The following is a 17,573-nucleotide window of genomic DNA, read 5'->3' on the forward strand; positions in this document are numbered from 1 at the left end:
AAGCCTCTTTTATACACTATTGAAAATACATTAAAAGTCATAAATGAACAATTCAATTCAATTTCTAAATAAAAAAATAAACGTTAACAAAAATTCCTCTCGTGAATTTGAATTAGGTGAAGCTAAAACTGTTCCGCTTTTGGAGTTGTGGGTTGAACATATTTAAAGACAAAGATGTTTTGATCTTAAATTTTTTGTAAAGTTTTGGCTTAATTACTGCTCTGAATTAGCCTGGCCATTGCCTCCCTGTGGACCTCCGCTCGAAAACAAATAGCAAAGTCTGGTCTTTCCTCCCAGATTCTCTTGGATTCTCCAAATATTGCACTAACTGGTCCATTAAATACGTGACAGTGATTGGGTAAAATTTTAAAACGTGAAATTTATCTAAGCCTACTTGCAGTGGGATTCGTGGTTATTTGAAAGAATTATCATCCCGACTTATTGCTGTTTTTTTCTTTGAATGTTAACCGTCTTCCCTCCTTTCTCTTCCAGTTCCTGTTGATTGTCCAGCCCTACGAACAAACACGTGGCCTTATCGATCATTGTCGTCCATCTCAGTGTGTGATAATCATGCAAACACCTCATTACTGACAAAATAATAGGTGGCCACATTCCTGACGATGAGAACAATTACAAGAAGCACACGGGATACAGTAAAAGAATACAACTTTATTGATTTTTACGTGACAGTACTTGGAACTGAACACACTGCTTTCGGAGACAGTGGATAATGGACAAAAAAGAAATGCTCTTATGATAATGTTTGGGCTTTGTTTTTTTGCAGGACGTTGTCAAAAATTGTTTTACACATTGGGAGCAAAACCTGTTTGGATCAAAAAACACTTTTGGATCAATTGCTCTGAGTGAAGTTGAGCTTTTTCTTGTTGAGTAGTTATTGGCATTCCCGTCAAAAAGAGGTCTTACATTCTTCACAAGTTGAGAGGGGTGATTTATACATCTGACGATTGAACAAAAGTCTGTTTCATCACGCCTTTATCACACCTCATGTGCAGTGTTGGGTCACGATGGCTGAACTACAGAAAAAGCATTCAAACCCTGTGAACTTCTTCACATTTTGTCACTTTGGATCCACATCGTTCACTGTATTTTGTTGAGATTTTACGTGAGACGAAAGGAAATTGGAATTTTTTTCCCAAGAAATATCCAAAAATTGTTCCCAAGCATGACTTCAATATTTTTTTTTTTATTTAAGTTGAAGTGAAAAGTAGTCAACCAAATTTGGTAATTTGGTAAAAAAAAAAAAAAAAAGGCTACTTAGGTACTGAGTACTTTAATACTAATTTTAAATCTGATTTAAGTTGGGAAATGATTTAATAACCATACAGGAAAAATAAATAAAAATATGTGCCAGATTTGAATAACAAAGTAAAAAAAATGAAGGAAAGTCAATCATATTACTACAAATTCAACAAAAAAAAAGAAATACAGTATTTCAAATCTCAGTTTTCTACTTTACACTTTTGAAACCAATATTTTATTATATATTACAGCTGGTAATGTATGGACCCTTTCAATACATTTATTAGATTTCTTTTTTTCCCCAAGTTATTCAGTAACCCACAATAGATACAGACTCATATATTTATAGCCTTTATTTATGTTAATTATGGTGATTTTCCACTTAGAGCTAATGAAAACATGACATTTTAGATCAGAATATTACATCAGAGCAATAAAAGCAAATAACACAGAAATGTGGACTTAATGAATTTTCTTAATCTGACAAATGAGCCTTATCGCAACACACTATTTAATTTATTAAATATGACTCTATACATGTTAGACCAGTGAAAAGTAACTTCCAGTGACGATACCGACCTACATGTGGAGGCTGACTACTTTGCTATTTTCCTTTGTAAATCGACTATTTGCACTACTATCATTGCTATTCTATAAAAATCCAAAAACAATACCCTGAAGTTTGTGATTGCTGAGTGACAAAACGGGGAACAAGTTCAAGGGGACTAAATACTTTTCCAGGGCATTGTGCCTGATCTGTCGGAGAAAAAAAAAACTGGCTTCTTTATCCTGTTGCTGTTTCAGGCTCTTTTTCTTAACTTTATTTCAGTGGCTGAGAAGGTTGCCAGAGTCGCTGACTGCGCACTCGGACTTTGGGTTACTTTTGTTTTCTTGGCCCAGAACTGCGGAGCCCAGAGTCTCTAATCTCTTTAAGTCGTGTACATCTGTTAGTCACTGCCATGCAAGTGGAATGGAAAGACTGCCAGAGAGAGGCCCCCACCACAGACACAAACACACACACTTAGGTCGATGTAGGTTCGGTTTAGCCGTCGGTCCCAAGCGACCTTCGCCACGTTAAAGCCAGCCGCATCATCACCTACACGAGGTCACTGTTACGACACGGTGAGCTCTTTTACGTCTCGGAGCAGTTTGTGTTGTGATTAATAACATTTTGCTTGTAGACAATTTGCTAAGTATTGAAAGGGATCATGAGTGTTACTGCTACCTTTAAGACAATTTCCTCTTTTGCCGTTGACTGACATGTTTTTTTGGTTGCTCTCGTGTTGAGCGTCGGATGTTCTCAACACAACCCCTCCCGCCCCCTTATTGAACAATTGTGAGGCCTGTTATAAGGATCTTCCTGTTGTAGAGTTCATATACTATATCTTTGTTTTTGTATTTTATTTTTTACATTGTAATATAGTTGTTTTGTCCGGAATGCTTTTCCTTTTTGTTTACGTTGTTTTAATGTAAGACAACTAAAGTTTAGATTCCATGAACAAAGTGAGGTTGTTTTTTTTTTCTTTGGTGCCAGGTGCTTGGAGAAGACAAATTATCCCGCTGTGACATCACATGTTGTGATATTGGTCCATTTTTTTTAAGTATACACTTGTTTGAAATCACCAAACCTTGTTGGCGAGGTGTAATTTGCAAAAGTGTTTTTTTTTTTTTTTTTTTTCATTTTGAACAAGAAATGACTGATTTCTTTCTTTTGCACACCTCCCTCTTCCCTAATATCCAGCTTTGCAATGAGCTTGTTGATTAATGTGATGCAGTGGTAGGGGGGCTGCAACAAAATTCAGTTTCATTATAGTAAGAAATCCTCAAATAGATTTAAAAAAAAAAAAAAAAAAAAAAGGTGGCCTTAGCCATTTTCCTGACTTCAGGAGCTTGGATAATGGTTACTCACCAGTGCCTCATTGCGTCACAGTGGATGATGTTACTTTCAAGGTTTTATAACTTGTATCTTCTTGCAATAAAAATGAATACTTTAGTAACATCTGTCATGTGAGGTATTACACTTGACGCTGACTTTGGCGTGTAATGAGACGTTACCTGATCTACGACTTTGAAGCTGAAATCTCTCCTTTTTCACGTTCTCGTGTTGCTAAGATGTTTGCCTTAGAACTGGCATGTGATATTTATGTACAGCTGCAAGACGTACCCATGTCAACTTTATCACTGGAAGCCGACACTGATAGGGAACAGTATTTGTCATATTGTCACTCATCCCGCCCTGCGGACGAGCCTCGTTTACTCAAACATTTCCCAAGGGAAAAAAAAAGACTTTGTATGATTTGGAAAGCCACTTTTAAAGATTTTCTTTTGTCAGTGGATATTTCTGCAGTAACTTTGTCTCAAAATGTACAATTGATATGTTTGTTATCAGACCTTGTCTGTCCTCAGTGAACAATGACCTGCCACAGATTTCTGTCTTCTCATGTTTGGGGACATTATCTACGTAGGCTATGTCCTCAAAGTGCCTCCAGTTTCCTATTTTTTATATATAAAGTAGATATTGAGAACTGTTGTGTATATAACAGTGATGTAGCAATAAATGTGCCATTTTTAATAACATTGTTCTCTCTGTTGTTATTAAGACCTTTAAATTCTAAGAAGAAATTCATTTTTACCCAGAGGAACAGGATATTTTTTTGATTTACATAAACCTCATTTCAAACTGTTCCGTTTGTTGGTTTTCTTAGTCCTGACAATTACACTGAATTGAATTCTGTAGAAAGTGTAGATCCTCCTCTATATTTACATATTCATATTCATTCACTCACTCAAAAACTTTCACATAGACTTTTGTTATGTAAAAAGTACAACTATGAATGAAAAGTCTTTTTAAAACTTTTCCCACATATAATGTGATTTTTATTCTGCACAGTTAAAATGGAAAATAAATAAATATGAATCTGGTCAACCTGGAAGAAAAAAGCTACCTACTGTGATTTTTCCTTTTTTCCACATGTGCGGGTTTATAAAGCCACTGTGTTCAGCAAGATTACAAGTAAAGTGTAGTAGTGGGAGACAGAAGTATTTTCTTGCTATTCAAATATTGTGGCCAAAAGCTTCTTGGTGAATTTGTTGTAGTCTTAAGGAACCAAATATTCTGGTGTTTGCTAAAAATGTTGAAGATAAAGATGTCCATTTTTGTTTAAGTGATAATTAAAATGAATAGGACGTAATTATTACTGCTCTGTAACATGAAAAAATAAAATAAAATAGACCCCTTGTGTTGCTTGCTTTATGCGGCAAACTTGCCACTCATAACATGGCCTGCCGCTAACGTATCGGTTCTAAGAGCCAGTAAAAATGTTCTTTAATACTTTCATTGGTAGTCCATTTTAATTTTTATCATATGTAAATCTACAAGAAGAAGTGGTAGTTACAAAAAAAAACTGACATCAGTACAAATACAGATAATATTCTACAAAGAAAAAGTAGCAAATGAAAACAAACTGAGACACATTATTATTGTTGTCATTCAGGGTCAATAAAAATAATAATTTAAATACTTAAAGTAATAACATATTCTGGAAGTCTACGAAGAAAACATAGACGTTTGGGAGGGATGTAACAGGAGATTGTTTTTATTTTGTCACTACAATCCACAACTTTTATTTTGTAAATAAGCGGAAGTAATTAACGTGTGTCGTAGCGGAAGTTCTTACCATTTAAAACAGCGCGTCCTGTAGGTAGAAGGGCATCTGTCAGCTAAAATGATTGGTAAATTGATCGGTCAGAAGTATATGACCATCGCCAAGTCGTGGTATGTGCTTTCATATTGCTTTTGTGGGCAAGTAATTGAATAAATTTGACATTTGGAGCTTGGAGTCGTGGCTTAGTCCTGCCTAAAATTAGCCGTTAGCCTAGCCGAGGTCATAGCAATGGGGGCATAGGTATGAATTCAGGCTATTAGCTCGATTCTGGGTCAAAAACCCGTGAAATTGCATATATGTTACATTAAGGCATTAATCTCTATTTTTTTTTGTTGTTGTTATTTTTCCCGATTACATTATAGCATTGGGAATATTGTACAGTGTAATTAAGTGTTATTTTAAGGTGATCAACTAGCTAACTGGCTTTATTTGTCAAATACTTCAAATAAAAACAGGAATCAAGATATTCTGGTAAATTATTTAGAAGCTTTTTTACAATATGCCAATCTTTTACATATGAGATTGGAAAGAAAATATCCTTAAAATGTTAATATGTACAAGCATCTGAACTGGAAAATGAACTACTACGAATGTTTTACATAATAGTTTTGCCCATTCATTTTTAATAAGTTGAGTAAACCAGTCATAATTTTCTGGGATCATAGTAACCGAGTTCCTACACAATCTTGACAGGTTTGGAAAGCAATTTAATTAGATTATTTAAGTAGTTTCCAGGTCTGTGTAAGTATGGAAGAAGAAAATGGAAATGTGAAAATGTCGAATATGATTTCACCATTTTCCTTGTTCCATTGTCTTCAAGACAAATATTTGAATCAAAAAAATCATTTTGAAAGTTATTATAAACCTGACCCATGTAGAACTATATGCCATAATTTTAAAATAATCTCTTGTGTTTGCTTATTTCAAACGTGTGATAACTTGAGTGAGAAATCAGGAAAAAAAATTGTATCTGGTGTTTTGAAATGACAAATGTGTAGTAACTTTGTGATAAAATTTGTGCTGCATTCCCATCACTATAAGCTGGACACTAGCCTGGCTAAAGCTTTCCCGACAAGCTGCCTAACTTCCCCCGGGGAGACGTGGATTTGTTTATTATCTTTCAATTAACCTCCATTTCTTCCTACTGCTCTTCCCTCTGGAAATGAGACTACGTTATTTCTATTCTGTTTATTTACTGTATAATGTTTGATGTAAGGCTTGACTGACATGATTCTTTATGCTTGTTTTCATCTGTTTAGCTGTTTTTTTTCCTTAATATGTGGTTCCCTTAAACTCAGATTGGTTTTTGGCTCTCTTGTGTGTCTCAGAGTGATTTGTTTCCTCTCTCCAGGGTCCCCACTATGACCTTCTGGGGAACAACTGGAGGCGTGGCCTTGGTCTACTTCACAGACTGGCGTGTGATTCTGGATTATGTTCCCTACATCAACGGCAAATTCAAGAAGGACGAGTAGGGGCAGTCTCGTCAGGCAAAGGTATCGCTTTGACCTTCAAAGAAGACTGTTGTTTTCTGCTTGCTAGCAAGATGATGATGATGATTCAATTTCTTTTTGTTTGTTTGTTTGTTTGTTTGTTTGTTTGTTTGTTTTTGGTGTTTCATATGTTTTCTTAAATTATATTATGTCCAAGTCATTATTATTATTATTATTATTATTATTATTATTATTATTATTATTATTATACAGTAAGAAAATGTGCGAAAAACTTTTTTTTTATGTGCGGATCATTTTCATGGGTACAATTTACATCTGTAAAATACACTTAGTCTAATTTGCACTTTCATCTTGTCATGGCACATTCACAATAGATGTATTGAGTGCAATATTTATCAGGTTGATTTATTTGAACAGTTGGGTACACTCTTATTGAGCTTTATGATCACACTTGATAATAATCTTAGGCTGTGTTCACAGGGAAATGCTTAATCCTTTTAGTTGTTGTTGTAGATTTAGCATTTTATATTTAACAGTTTATTGTGTGCCGTGTTTACAAAAGTACATTTTAGTTTAGAATACTTCATGTAAAAACTGAATGTGAAATGTGACATGACGGTAAGAGCAGCAAGAACAACAACAACAAAAAACAGTTTCTCCAGCAGTGTGAGCAAAGCCTTACTTACCAAGACGCTAAGGCTCAGAGAGTGATTTTATGATGATGGAAAACACACAGTGTTGAAAATGTGGCGATTGGAGTTGATATTCTTTTTACAATGTACAAATGTCTTATCCCAAAGTCATGTTTTTCTGAGATTGCGTTGCCTTAGTGTGATTATATGTATTTAGGTTCACCACGCACACTTAAATTGCAATAACACTTTTTAGCTTTTTTCCTACGTCTTCTGGGCTGCATAAAACGAAACTGCTTTCTGACTGCTCATTAACTGTTTTCGATTATTAGAATGACTAAACTTTTTTTTTTGGGGGGGAGGGGGGAAGTAAAAAAATAAAATAAAGAGGTAAGAACATTTTTCAGACAGAACTCAGTTATGATGGTTGGATAATTATAGGAGGATTCCCAGGACTGGAGGTGAGGAATTTGCTGATAAAAGTTTATATATTTAGACAAACGCAGAACAACTCAGTCCCTGGACAGCAACAAGTCTCTACGTTTGGTCATGGTAGGACGAAACAAAAGTCTGAGACAATCAATAACTCAGCTTAAATGTCAGGATGATGTTGAACCCTGCAAAAAAAAAAAAAAAGTCTACTATGAAGTAATTAACCCCTTACATCAATACATGTGTGTGTGATTTTACTTTTGGTCTTACACCTCCATTCATGAGGCTGATGGAAAGTGCTTGAATCTTGTTGATTTGAATGAAAAAAAATCTCAATTTGTCATTTTCTTTTCCCAGGTTGGTTTCGGTTTCTTGCTTGTTACTGATGCTGAGACGTTCAGAACAAGCATGAGCCGCTGCAGCCTGCACATCGGACTGTGGCCCCCACTGCAGAGCCCATCACTAACACCTCAGTCAACACCGAACTGCTTTCATCAACTTTAAGTGGAATCGTCCAGGCGTTTGACGTCTTCGTTGTTGTTGTTTTTTGCCACTGTAAAACAAAAGAACGAATGAAAAAGAAAACCAATGTCATCTCTGCTGCTTCCTCTCTTCCTGCTCAGTCTGAGGATGTTTTTTTTTCTCTTTAAATCACTTTGTTATGTGGATCAAAATAGATTTTTGATTTTGCTTCAAAAAGAAGTAAAGTATGTATTTTAACTTGTGTTTGTGTGTATTTTTTATGAACATTTGCCAAACAATTGAAAATTTCTAAAAACAGGAGTGAAGTGTTTTTTTTACATACTAAATTCAATTCCTGGAGGAATTTGTGGTATAGACTATTGACTGAATCAGATCTTTGATTGGCTGGAATGTGCCTTTATGAAAAAAAAGCTCTCTTTATACTTGCTTTAAGAGACCACGAAATGAGGATCAGCTGAGTTGTATGTGAAAGATGATTATTCTTATCGGGAGTAAATTTGGTTGAGCTACTTTATTTAGTTGTATTTCACTATAGAAAATTATCACAAACTTAAGTTAAAGGTCAACATAAGCCCTAAAATCAACTCATATGATGTATGTGGATAATTAGGTTTATAAATTAAGATCGATATCATTTAAAACAGTTTTTAGGGTGAGCAAAAAATAGTTCCTATATCCAAAGCTGTATTCTTATTCTATTATTTCAATATCTGTGTAGTAGTCCAATGTGTACTATTATTTTTTTCCACTAATTTTAAAACTAGAAACGTATGAAAGCAGTCTGTATGTAATAAATAAAAAAGTCGCCTGTAGGTGGGAGCTGCTCCTGCTTTCTGATTGTGTAAGCGAAAACGTTTAGAGCAGCAGAGATGGAGAGTCAGAGTCGGACTAGTTTACAGTGTTGTGTGGCGCATGCATTACAGTAGATTATGTTGCGCGTCCAGCAGGCGGAGTGATCTGCAGGCGTTAAAAAGTCCTGACAGCAGGATTCGACAGCTAAACACTGTAAATTTAGGACAGGTAGATAGCGGACTTTTTCTCCCCTCTTTCTTCGCAGAATATCCAGTCAACGCAGCGATACAAAACGGGACCATGGAGAGAAAAAGGTGAGACGTTGAACTGCGTGCTAGTCGAGTTGTTCTAAACAAGATGTGCAGGCACGCGTTCGTTGTGTAGTTAAACACTCATTAGCATGTGGACATGTCGGAGTTATGTATATTCTCTGTCACCGTCTTAAACAAATTGGTACTTTATGGGTCCGTTGAATTTATGGTTTAGTGTGACTGGAAGCGGTAGGTACGTTGTGTGGGTCGTTGTTGTTGTTCCGCTGAGCGCTAGCTTGATTAGCTAGCTAAGTTTCATTGTTTACACACGCTTGAGTCGCGAGGGTGCAGGGCCCGGTGTTGCACTTCATTCAGCGACCCCCTCCTCCCTGGGACCTTATGACGACTTCCTGCTGCCAAAGACACACTGCAACTTTTCATTTACAAAAAATAAAAAGGAATGGGAGGAATAGTGCACAGGTTGGCATTGTCTATATGTGGCTAAGTTTTTTTTTTCTTTAAGTGTATTTTTCCGTTAGTTATGAACTAATTGGTTGTTATTTTTTAAATATGTTATTTGTAGTTGAGTAAAATTATTCAGAACAAGTCTTCTTCTTCTTCCTCTTCCTCTTCTTCTTCTTCATTATTATTAGTGACAATAAATACTTTTGGTTGTTGTAACTTCCTGGCTTGTCGTTACCAGTCTATCCAGTCACCTCTGTGTTGAGCCACACGTGAAAGAGGAAGGATGTTGGGGCCCCATCTATGCAACTGACTTATTTGTTGGTTTACAATAGTTTTTAATTCAGTAATGAAACTCTCATTTACTGTATTTTGTAATATAGAAAAAGGTTTGATGTGGTGATAGTTCTTACCCTCTTATTGACCACTTTTTGCTTTTGTGCCTTTCTTGATAACAGTAGAACGTTTCAAATGCCGAATATTTTTTTTGTATCTTTTAAAATGTTGATACAAAATTTGCGTTTTTACAGATTACTTTTTGGAATTTAGATGTGCATTTCATTTTTATACTTTTAAGATTACACTACTAGGTAGTTAGTCTTTTTTTTTCTAATCCACTTCTCTTGCAGCTCATAAAAATCCCATCAGGTCTTTTCTTTAGTACAATGGGGAATGCTCCACCCTTATCAACTTGCCTATTATCAAAATCAGACAATATTTTTTTTCAAATTCTCTGATCCGTTGATCATCACGTCAACAACCGAAATGTCTGATTTGATTCCGGCTCTGTGAATGCATCAAAATGGGGGGGGGAAATCCTATTTTTTTCAGTCTATCAACATACTAACAATGTGCATGTTTGTTGTTGAGGTTTGTTTTGAGTTTTGTAAAATCAGGTAGATGATAGACATGTGCTTTTATGCATTCATAGGAATAATTGGGTAGTTTCTACCACCTATGTAAAGAGGCCACCAGCATCCATTTCTGGTGGACTTTTTGTTTTAATTGTAGACGTAAAATAAAGTTGCTGGGAATTAGGTTTATGTCTAATAGTCTAATAGACAAAAAACTGTAGCCGAACCTGATATGATTTCCAGATCTCTGGAAATCTGCATCAGCCTGTAAACATCTGACTGGTGCATCTCTAATCTACACAGACCTTTTACTCACCGGCCCTTGCCTCCAAAAATCAATAGAAATAAGACACAAATGTGCTTGATGTTTGTCATTCCATCTATTGGAGGTGGACGTCCACAGGGAGCTGAGTAATACAAGCCTGGGGCGCAGAAAATGTAAAAAAAAAACAAAAAAAAAACATTCTTTGCATTATAGAGTGTTTATAGCCAAGTGATATTGGTAAATCACCACTTTAGTAAACCTACTTAAATGTTCCATTTCATGTTGCATTCATGCACAGTTTGAAAAAACACTTCATCATATTTATTTTTTGTTTTCTCTCTTTTACTTTTTCAGCCTACCCGTTAAGCGTATTCTCAACAAGCCACAGATTTTCCGCAGCGACCTTCGCACCGATTTGAACACCGGCCAGCCGCGGGCCGGACGATCGCTGCAGACCAAAGTGCAGAGAAGCAGGCACAAGAATCTCTACGACGTAAACCATCAGCTCAAGGTGAGATCAACAGCAGACTGTGCAGGATATGAAGACAACAACCTTCCAGAAACTAACTTTAAATAAGTTATCAAGATACATTTTTTTTTTGGCAATTTTCAACAGGGATTTTCCCCTTTTATTGAAAACTTTAATGCTTTTGTTCATACAAAGCTTGATAGCCTTTCCATGTTTAGACTTTGCATGTTATTTAAGTGTACATCAAGTAGCAAAAAGAAGGGGTTTATGATTTTAAATTTTAAATCCTGTGTGCATCTAGCAGGGCCTTCTCCGGTTATGTGTTGCGTTTTTACATTAGTCACTGATAAAAGGTACTTTTAAAACGTCTCACACTTTTCAGAGTTCTGTGCCAAAGTTGTAAAAACGAAAAAAAAAACACAAAAAAAAACACTGTGAACAAAGCAAAGGGAAATCTATCCTTTCTTGTTGTGTCTACGCTCTGTTGTTCCAAAGATCTTGCAGAACTAATCGGATCTTCATCCTTGTAGCGTCCTGTCTCATGTAATCTTCCATTAAATGCAGAAAAGCAACGCCAAGCTTGTAAAGAATATTTCTTTCCGTTCACAGCCTGCAGAAACATATTATTGTTCAACTTTCCAGCCTTCCCGATAACAATATGCCTTCTGCTTTCAGCAAAAATATTTCCCATTTTTTGACTCGTCAGTCCAGAGTCGCTGCCATTTTTGCACAAATTTGAGTCTCTTAGTTTCGTTTCATTTTGGTGTGATGGCTCCCAGGATACGAGTCTTCCAGTAAGATCAGTCCTGGTCTGACTGACTTCTCTGGACAGTCGGTGCTGCTTTCTACCAGCTCTGAGGGATATCTTCTGATTCCTGAGGGAAACGTACTTTATGTGTTTTTGTCTGCTGCATTAGTTTTCCTTGGAAATCAATCTTCAAGGCTTCCAGCTTCTTTGTGATTGTGAAGCTTGGAATAACGCATGTTAAGATTTTGGTCTGCTTTAAAATCTTTTGTCCGAGAGCGATGCCACCAAATTTAATGCGCCTGAGACCTGGTAACACTACCAAGTCACATGATATTAGAAAAAAATAGCTTGCATGCTCACTTTTGTTCCCAGCTGATTAGACATTATTTGGGTATGTGTTCAGTTATTGTTATTATATGACAAATTTACACAGTAATACAAGCTGCATGTCGTCTGCTTTACATTTTGTCAAAGTGTCATAACCTCCATGTTGTCCAATGGAAAATGTATAATAGTAAAACATTTACAAAAATGTGAGGGGTGTTCTCACTTTTGTGAGATACTGTGACGACCTTGAGTTTGATCTTGTTGCCATGGTAATTGACCTGCTTGGCAGCAGATTTTTTTTTTTATTCTGTTCCTCATTCAGTTGTAATGATCAGCTTTTTCTGCCTCAACAAGTGTGGAGTATTGATGATTTTTAGCACCTGTTTGGTGTAATCGATGATCATTCGCTTGGCGATAAACCTACATGGTTTTGCGCAACTGCAACCACGGGAACTAAAGGCGGATTAAAAGTGTAATAACTCCAAATATCTACATTTTTCTATCGTTTTCCTGCTTTGCATAACAATACTAAGAGTTTTTTTTTGTAATGCTCATAAAGCAACATCTAGGTTTTAATCAACTTCACCACAATTAAGTTGCTAATGACAAGGCAAACAATAGAACAGTGATTCTACCAAATACGCCTGTGCTTATTAAGCTGCTGTTTTTGGTTTATTTATGTCGTGTTGTCTCTTCTCCAGGTCAAGCCTGATTTAAACACAACACTCCCAGTTCGACAGACTGCTTCCATCTTCAAACAGCCCGTGACTAAGATAACTAATCATCCCAACAACAAGGTGAAAACAGACCCTCAGAAGGCGGTGGACCAACCAAAGCAAGTGAGTTGGAGGATGGAGAAAAAAAAGTCATGACATTGTTTTTAATGTTGCCCTGAATAAAGGAGCATATTCGCTTCCGGCTAAAAGTCTAACATCTGTCTCTCTGGTCAGCTGTTCTGGGAGCGGAAGCTGAGCGGGTTAAATGCATTCGACATAGCAGAAGAGCTGGTGAAAACTATGGACCTTCCCAAAGGCTTGCAGGGTGAGGACAGCACCACCGAGATGCGGAGAAGGTTGAGTTCAAAATTAGCGTTTTCTGTAGCTTGACTTGACCCATCCTTTTTTTTCTTTTTCTTTTCTTTTTTTTCCCCCCCAGGCGTTGGGCCGGTGTGTTCTGATAAAACGCTGCTGTCTGCCATTGCCAGCGCGCTGCACACCAGCCCAGCGCCCATCACTGGCCAGCTCACTGCTGCGGTGGAGAAAAACCCGGGAGTCTGGCTGAACACGGCCCAGCCTCTCTGCAAGGCCTTTGTGGTGACTGATGATGACATCAGGTAGGATCAGTTAGAGCTCAAAGTACAGATCATTTGTGTGAACCCATTGTTTCTGGCTTCCTTCATAGAAAATAGTTTGGTCAAAGAGATTATTTGGAGTGTCAAAGGTGATTCTTGTTTTTGTATTGGTGCTGCTAAGGGTTGTCCGTTTGGGGTCAGAGGGTGAAAACTGCTCCAACTTCTAACTAGTTTATGATTACAAGATATGTGTAAAATTAGGACTTACCATTAAATATTGAGCTCTGTCAAAAAAAAAAAAAGTGTCCTCGTATGAATGGCTAATAGTATCTTGGGGAAAATAAAGTGATTTAATTTCAGGTTCAAACTGAATCTCTGGTTTTACTCGTGAAACAAAAGTGATCAATAGAAGGGTGTTTTCTGACTATGGTTGCCATAGTGATCACATTTCTAACTGAAAATTTATATTAAAACAATACACTTAAACATAATCGACCCTGGCAACATTTTTAAAGGCATTCTTTTTAACAAAAATAATTTTAAAAAATCAGTTATACCGATGAGATTTTTTCTTGTTTTAACCGGGATAAAAGCCGTTGAGTATTTCAACCTTTTTAGGAAAAAAAAAAAAAAAATCCTACTGGTCTTCTATAGCAAAACTGTAGAGTGGATAGATGAAGTGTTAATAAATTTAATGAAAAAAAAATATTTCTAAATTGGATTTAGTTGTGCAATTAATTAGAAAATTATATTTTCATCTGCTTAGTTTCTGTGTTTCCAGTCATTATTGCTTCTTTTTCTCCGTGGTTCTCATCTGTGTAGGTTGCTGTGTGTTTGTGGTCTGACTGGTTTCAGCTCATGTTATTTACTTCAGTCTAGCTTCAACTTTCATTTGCTTTTACTCATTTTATCATAATTATCATAATTGGCCACAAATAACCCCTTAACTGCTTCTGGAGTTTGGCTCCGCCACTATTGCAGTGCAGTTATATTGGATGATGGGTCCATGAACAGATGTTTTCAAGTCTCGCCATAGATTGTGGAGTATTTTTAGGCCTGGGCTTTGACTTGGCCACAAATATGCTTTGATCTAAATCATCCCATTGTAGCTCCAGCTTGTTATCCTGCTGGAAGATAAACTGCCAGTCTAGAGTAGGCCTGCCTTTTGCAGTCTCTAGAAGATTTTCTTCAACCAGTTAGCTTCTTTATCCATCCTCCTATCAATGCTCATCAAATTCCTTGACCCTGCTGAATAAATCAACCCCACAGCTTGATGCTGCCGGCACCGTGTTTCTCTGTAGTGATGGTGTGTTCAGAGGGATGTGCAGAGTCGGTTTCTGCCATTCCTTTTCTAGCATGTCTGAAGGTTAGATTTTTGTCTCATTTTGCCAGATCACCCTGTTAAGCATGTTTGCTGTGTCTCCTGCATGTTTTGTAGCAAACTGCAAATATGACTACTTCTGGCGTTTGTTTTGAAGATTTTTTTGAGAACCATACTTCATTTTCCTTCGACTCACAATTATGTTGATCTTTCGCATAAAATCCCATTAAAACACATTGAAGTTTGGAGTGATAACTTGGCAGAAACGTGAAAAGGCTCAACTTGAGGACTAGTCTACTCAAACTGAGGAGTTTAGGGATCTTGATGCCATGTCTCTGTGTGATGATGGGAGGAGGCACATTAATAGATGGATTGGAGTTTGTCTGCAATAATATGGACGCTTCTCTGGTCTATTGTGGTGAAGAAAGACCTAAAAAAACAAACCATAAAACCTCTTAAATTTAATCATGATCAAAACAAGAAGACTCCTTGATTTTAACGCACGGATTTTTATGTAAACCTCGTCTGCGCTGTGGAGTGAAGTTATTTCTTTCTCTGTTTCAGCTGTGGGGCTGATCTCCCGTTTCTTAGGAAAGTTGTCTCTGAAAACAGCTCCACTCTCTCTCCCCTCCTGTCCATCTCTCCTCTCATTCGGCTCTGAGCGCTGCGCGCAGAGCAACAGCTGTGAGCCTCACTCACAGCAGAGAGGCAGAGAATCGGTGAAGAACCCCAGAATTATTCGGCTGCTGTAAACAAACCATAGCAAAGCATTGTTTTATATGCAAGCCATTCACTTCTGAGGCAACTCCAGGGATTTTTGTTTTTAATCAGCTCTTCTTAATAAATTTTCCTCAGGAAAGAAAAACTTGTCACGATTTCATGGATCCATTTCCTCCATAACAGCTTTTTGACGTTTTTAGGGGTTTCCGTCAATCAAATGGAGGAACTTCCCAAAAATAAGTCTTATTAACAGCCCGTTATGGGATAACTTCCAGTTCTGTATTACACTCTGTGTCGCTGTAGTTTATTCATTGCTCTTTATTTCCTTTTTATAATCCCATTTAAAATCTGTTGCCTTTGTAAATTTTCTTCCATGACAGGAGGAAAATTAACTGTACAAAATAACCGAACTGCTGCGCAGTTATCTTGTGCAGGAGTACATGTATGAGTACTTCTGACAAATCTTTCAGAGAAAGTACCTTTTATAGAGTTTTCTGTAAAATAGTCTTTACAATTATCATTTCTGGTATTGCTGCGATTATAAAAGAAACATTAATTTGCATAAAACAAGTAAATCCATCTCAATCCATATAAGAACATTTATATTTAATTATTTTTCTAAGAATACTACAAACATTCTGCTAAGGTACATTAAAGCATATTTTAAAATGCAGTTATTTGTGATTAATCACAAGATATCTATGGATAATGTGCGATTAATCATGATTAATCAGTCAACAGACCTTTATATACAAGATGGATGTTTTGTGGTGGATTGAAAGTGTTTACATTTTGCCAGTCTCTGACAGCGTCGTGGGGGATGGAGTGTAACTTTAGAGCCACAACATGTCATCTTTGACATTGTGTGTGTGTGTGTGTGGGGGTGTGTGTGTGTGTGTGTGTGTGTGTGTGTGTGTGTGTGTGTGTGTCTGTGTGCAGGAGGCAGGAGGACCTGGTGCAGAATGTGAGGAGACGACTTGAAGAGGCCCTGATGGCCGACTCTCTTGCTCACATAGAGGATGTTGCCGCAGACGCAGCGGACGACAAAGTGGAGAAGAAGACCGAGCCGCTGGAGAACGAGGAGTTATAGCCGAGGTAGACGGAAACTCAGCACGAGAGCCATTTGATTCATGTAGTTTACAGAAATATAGACTGTATTACTTTCCCGAGTGAGTAACGCATTTCTTTCTCATCTCTTCTCAGGTTTGCTGATAAACTCCATGTACTAAAAAAAAAAAAAGACTCCATTTTGTTTCGAATGCAGAAAAAAAATAGATCTTAAAATTTTCCCTAACCCAAACAAAGACTGTCATCTTTATTGTTTTATATTTTTACACTTGGTAATGTAATCCTAAAAGGGTGCTTTTTTTTTTTGTTTGTTTTGTTTTACCTCTACTAATGTAAGGCAGCTGTGGAAGGTGCTCAATACAATGCAGTGTTACATTAGTTTCCAGCTGTTTTAACCTCAGTGTTGAAGTTACAAACCTCACATATGTGAATTCGTGTGTTTTTTATAATGTCAATGTGGGTTCTGCAAAGGCTGTATATTTTTAACTGTTCTCCCAGATTGCGTTGCTTTATATTTTACCGATACTGTAGGTGGTTTGTTATACGGTGTGTTTCTGAAAGCGTAGAAAAGCTGCAGTATTTTTATACGAACACAGCACTCATGTGGCTGTCTTCTTCAAGTTTTACGGTTAGTTTTGTTCCTGATACTAAGCCTGAGTCGTCATATTTGCATTGTTTGTGTTCTTTTGCCAACAACATTAAAGTTTAGAGAGTAACGTTAAAGATTTGGAAAGACAAGTGAAATTGTACAACACTGATGTACTGTACATCCTTATGCTATTTTTGTTTGTGAAATAAATGCAGCTTCTTTATAACTCGTGAGTTTGTTTCACTGACAATGCAGTGCAAAAATATTCATAAACCTTAAGCTTTTTACATTTTATCACATTGCAACCACAAGCTTATTATTATTATTATTATTATTTTACATGCTGGATCAGACCACTCCTCTGTAAAGGCCAGATTTGTCTAATATCTAATCACCTGAGCTGTGGCTCTCTGCAGCTTCTCCAGAGTTACCATGGGCTTCCAAGTTATTTCTTTCAACACAAACAGTAATACAAAGAGTAATAATATTTTTA

At 36.8% G+C, this 17,573-nt stretch overlaps 3 protein-coding genes across 12 annotated transcripts in view; all 3 read left to right on the forward strand.

Moving 5' to 3' along the window:
- The window catches only part of tcf3a (transcription factor 3a), a 28,238-nt gene extending 24,403 nt beyond the window's left edge, over positions 1-3,835 (forward strand). For all 10 annotated transcript variants that reach the window (XM_014995876.2, XM_014995874.2, XM_014995873.2 and 7 more), the window contains one exon: positions 493-3,835. The gene's annotated coding sequence lies outside the window, so the exon portion shown is untranslated. The remainder of the gene's footprint in view (positions 1-492) is intronic.
- Positions 3,836-4,909: 1,074 nt separating this feature from the next.
- uqcr11 (ubiquinol-cytochrome c reductase, complex III subunit XI) lies at positions 4,910-8,160 on the forward strand. The gene is made up of 3 exons (XM_014995885.2): positions 4,910-5,035; positions 6,277-6,418; positions 7,798-8,160. Exons 1-2 carry the CDS (start codon positions 4,986-4,988, stop codon positions 6,395-6,397), a joined length of 171 nt encoding a protein of 56 aa, XP_014851371.1. The 5' UTR covers positions 4,910-4,985; the 3' UTR covers positions 6,398-6,418; positions 7,798-8,160.
- Positions 8,161-8,863: 703 nt separating this feature from the next.
- On the forward strand, positions 8,864-17,306 carry mbd3a (methyl-CpG binding domain protein 3a). Its single transcript, XM_014995884.2, has 7 exons — positions 8,864-9,029; positions 10,902-11,058; positions 12,793-12,930; positions 13,042-13,132; positions 13,247-13,424; positions 16,363-16,518; positions 16,627-17,306. The coding sequence occupies exons 1-6, from the start codon at positions 9,016-9,018 to the stop codon at positions 16,511-16,513; spliced, it is 729 nt and encodes a 242-aa protein (XP_014851370.2). The 5' UTR covers positions 8,864-9,015; the 3' UTR covers positions 16,514-16,518; positions 16,627-17,306.
- Positions 17,307-17,573: the final 267 nt, after the last annotated feature.

The sequence above is a fragment of the Poecilia mexicana genome, unplaced genomic scaffold (genome assembly GCF_051168715.1).
Source record: "Poecilia mexicana isolate PSO_F unplaced genomic scaffold, ASM5116871v1 scaffold_17, whole genome shotgun sequence".
Classification (NCBI taxonomy): Eukaryota; Metazoa; Chordata; class Actinopteri; order Cyprinodontiformes; family Poeciliidae; genus Poecilia; species Poecilia mexicana.

Coding starts and splice junctions, on each gene's coding strand:
- uqcr11 (XM_014995885.2), top strand. CDS start 4,986: ATGATTGGTAAATTGATCGGTCAGAAGTATATGACCATCGCCAAGTCG. Junction 5,036..6,276: donor ATGACCATCGCCAAGTCGTG/GTATGTGCTTTC, acceptor TCCTCTCTCCAG/GGTCCCCACTATGACCTTCT.
- mbd3a (XM_014995884.2), top strand. Junction 11,059..12,792: donor ACGTAAACCATCAGCTCAAG/GTGAGATCAACA, acceptor TCTCTTCTCCAG/GTCAAGCCTGATTTAAACAC. Junction 13,425..16,362: donor GTGACTGATGATGACATCAG/GTAGGATCAGTT, acceptor GTCTGTGTGCAG/GAGGCAGGAGGACCTGGTGC.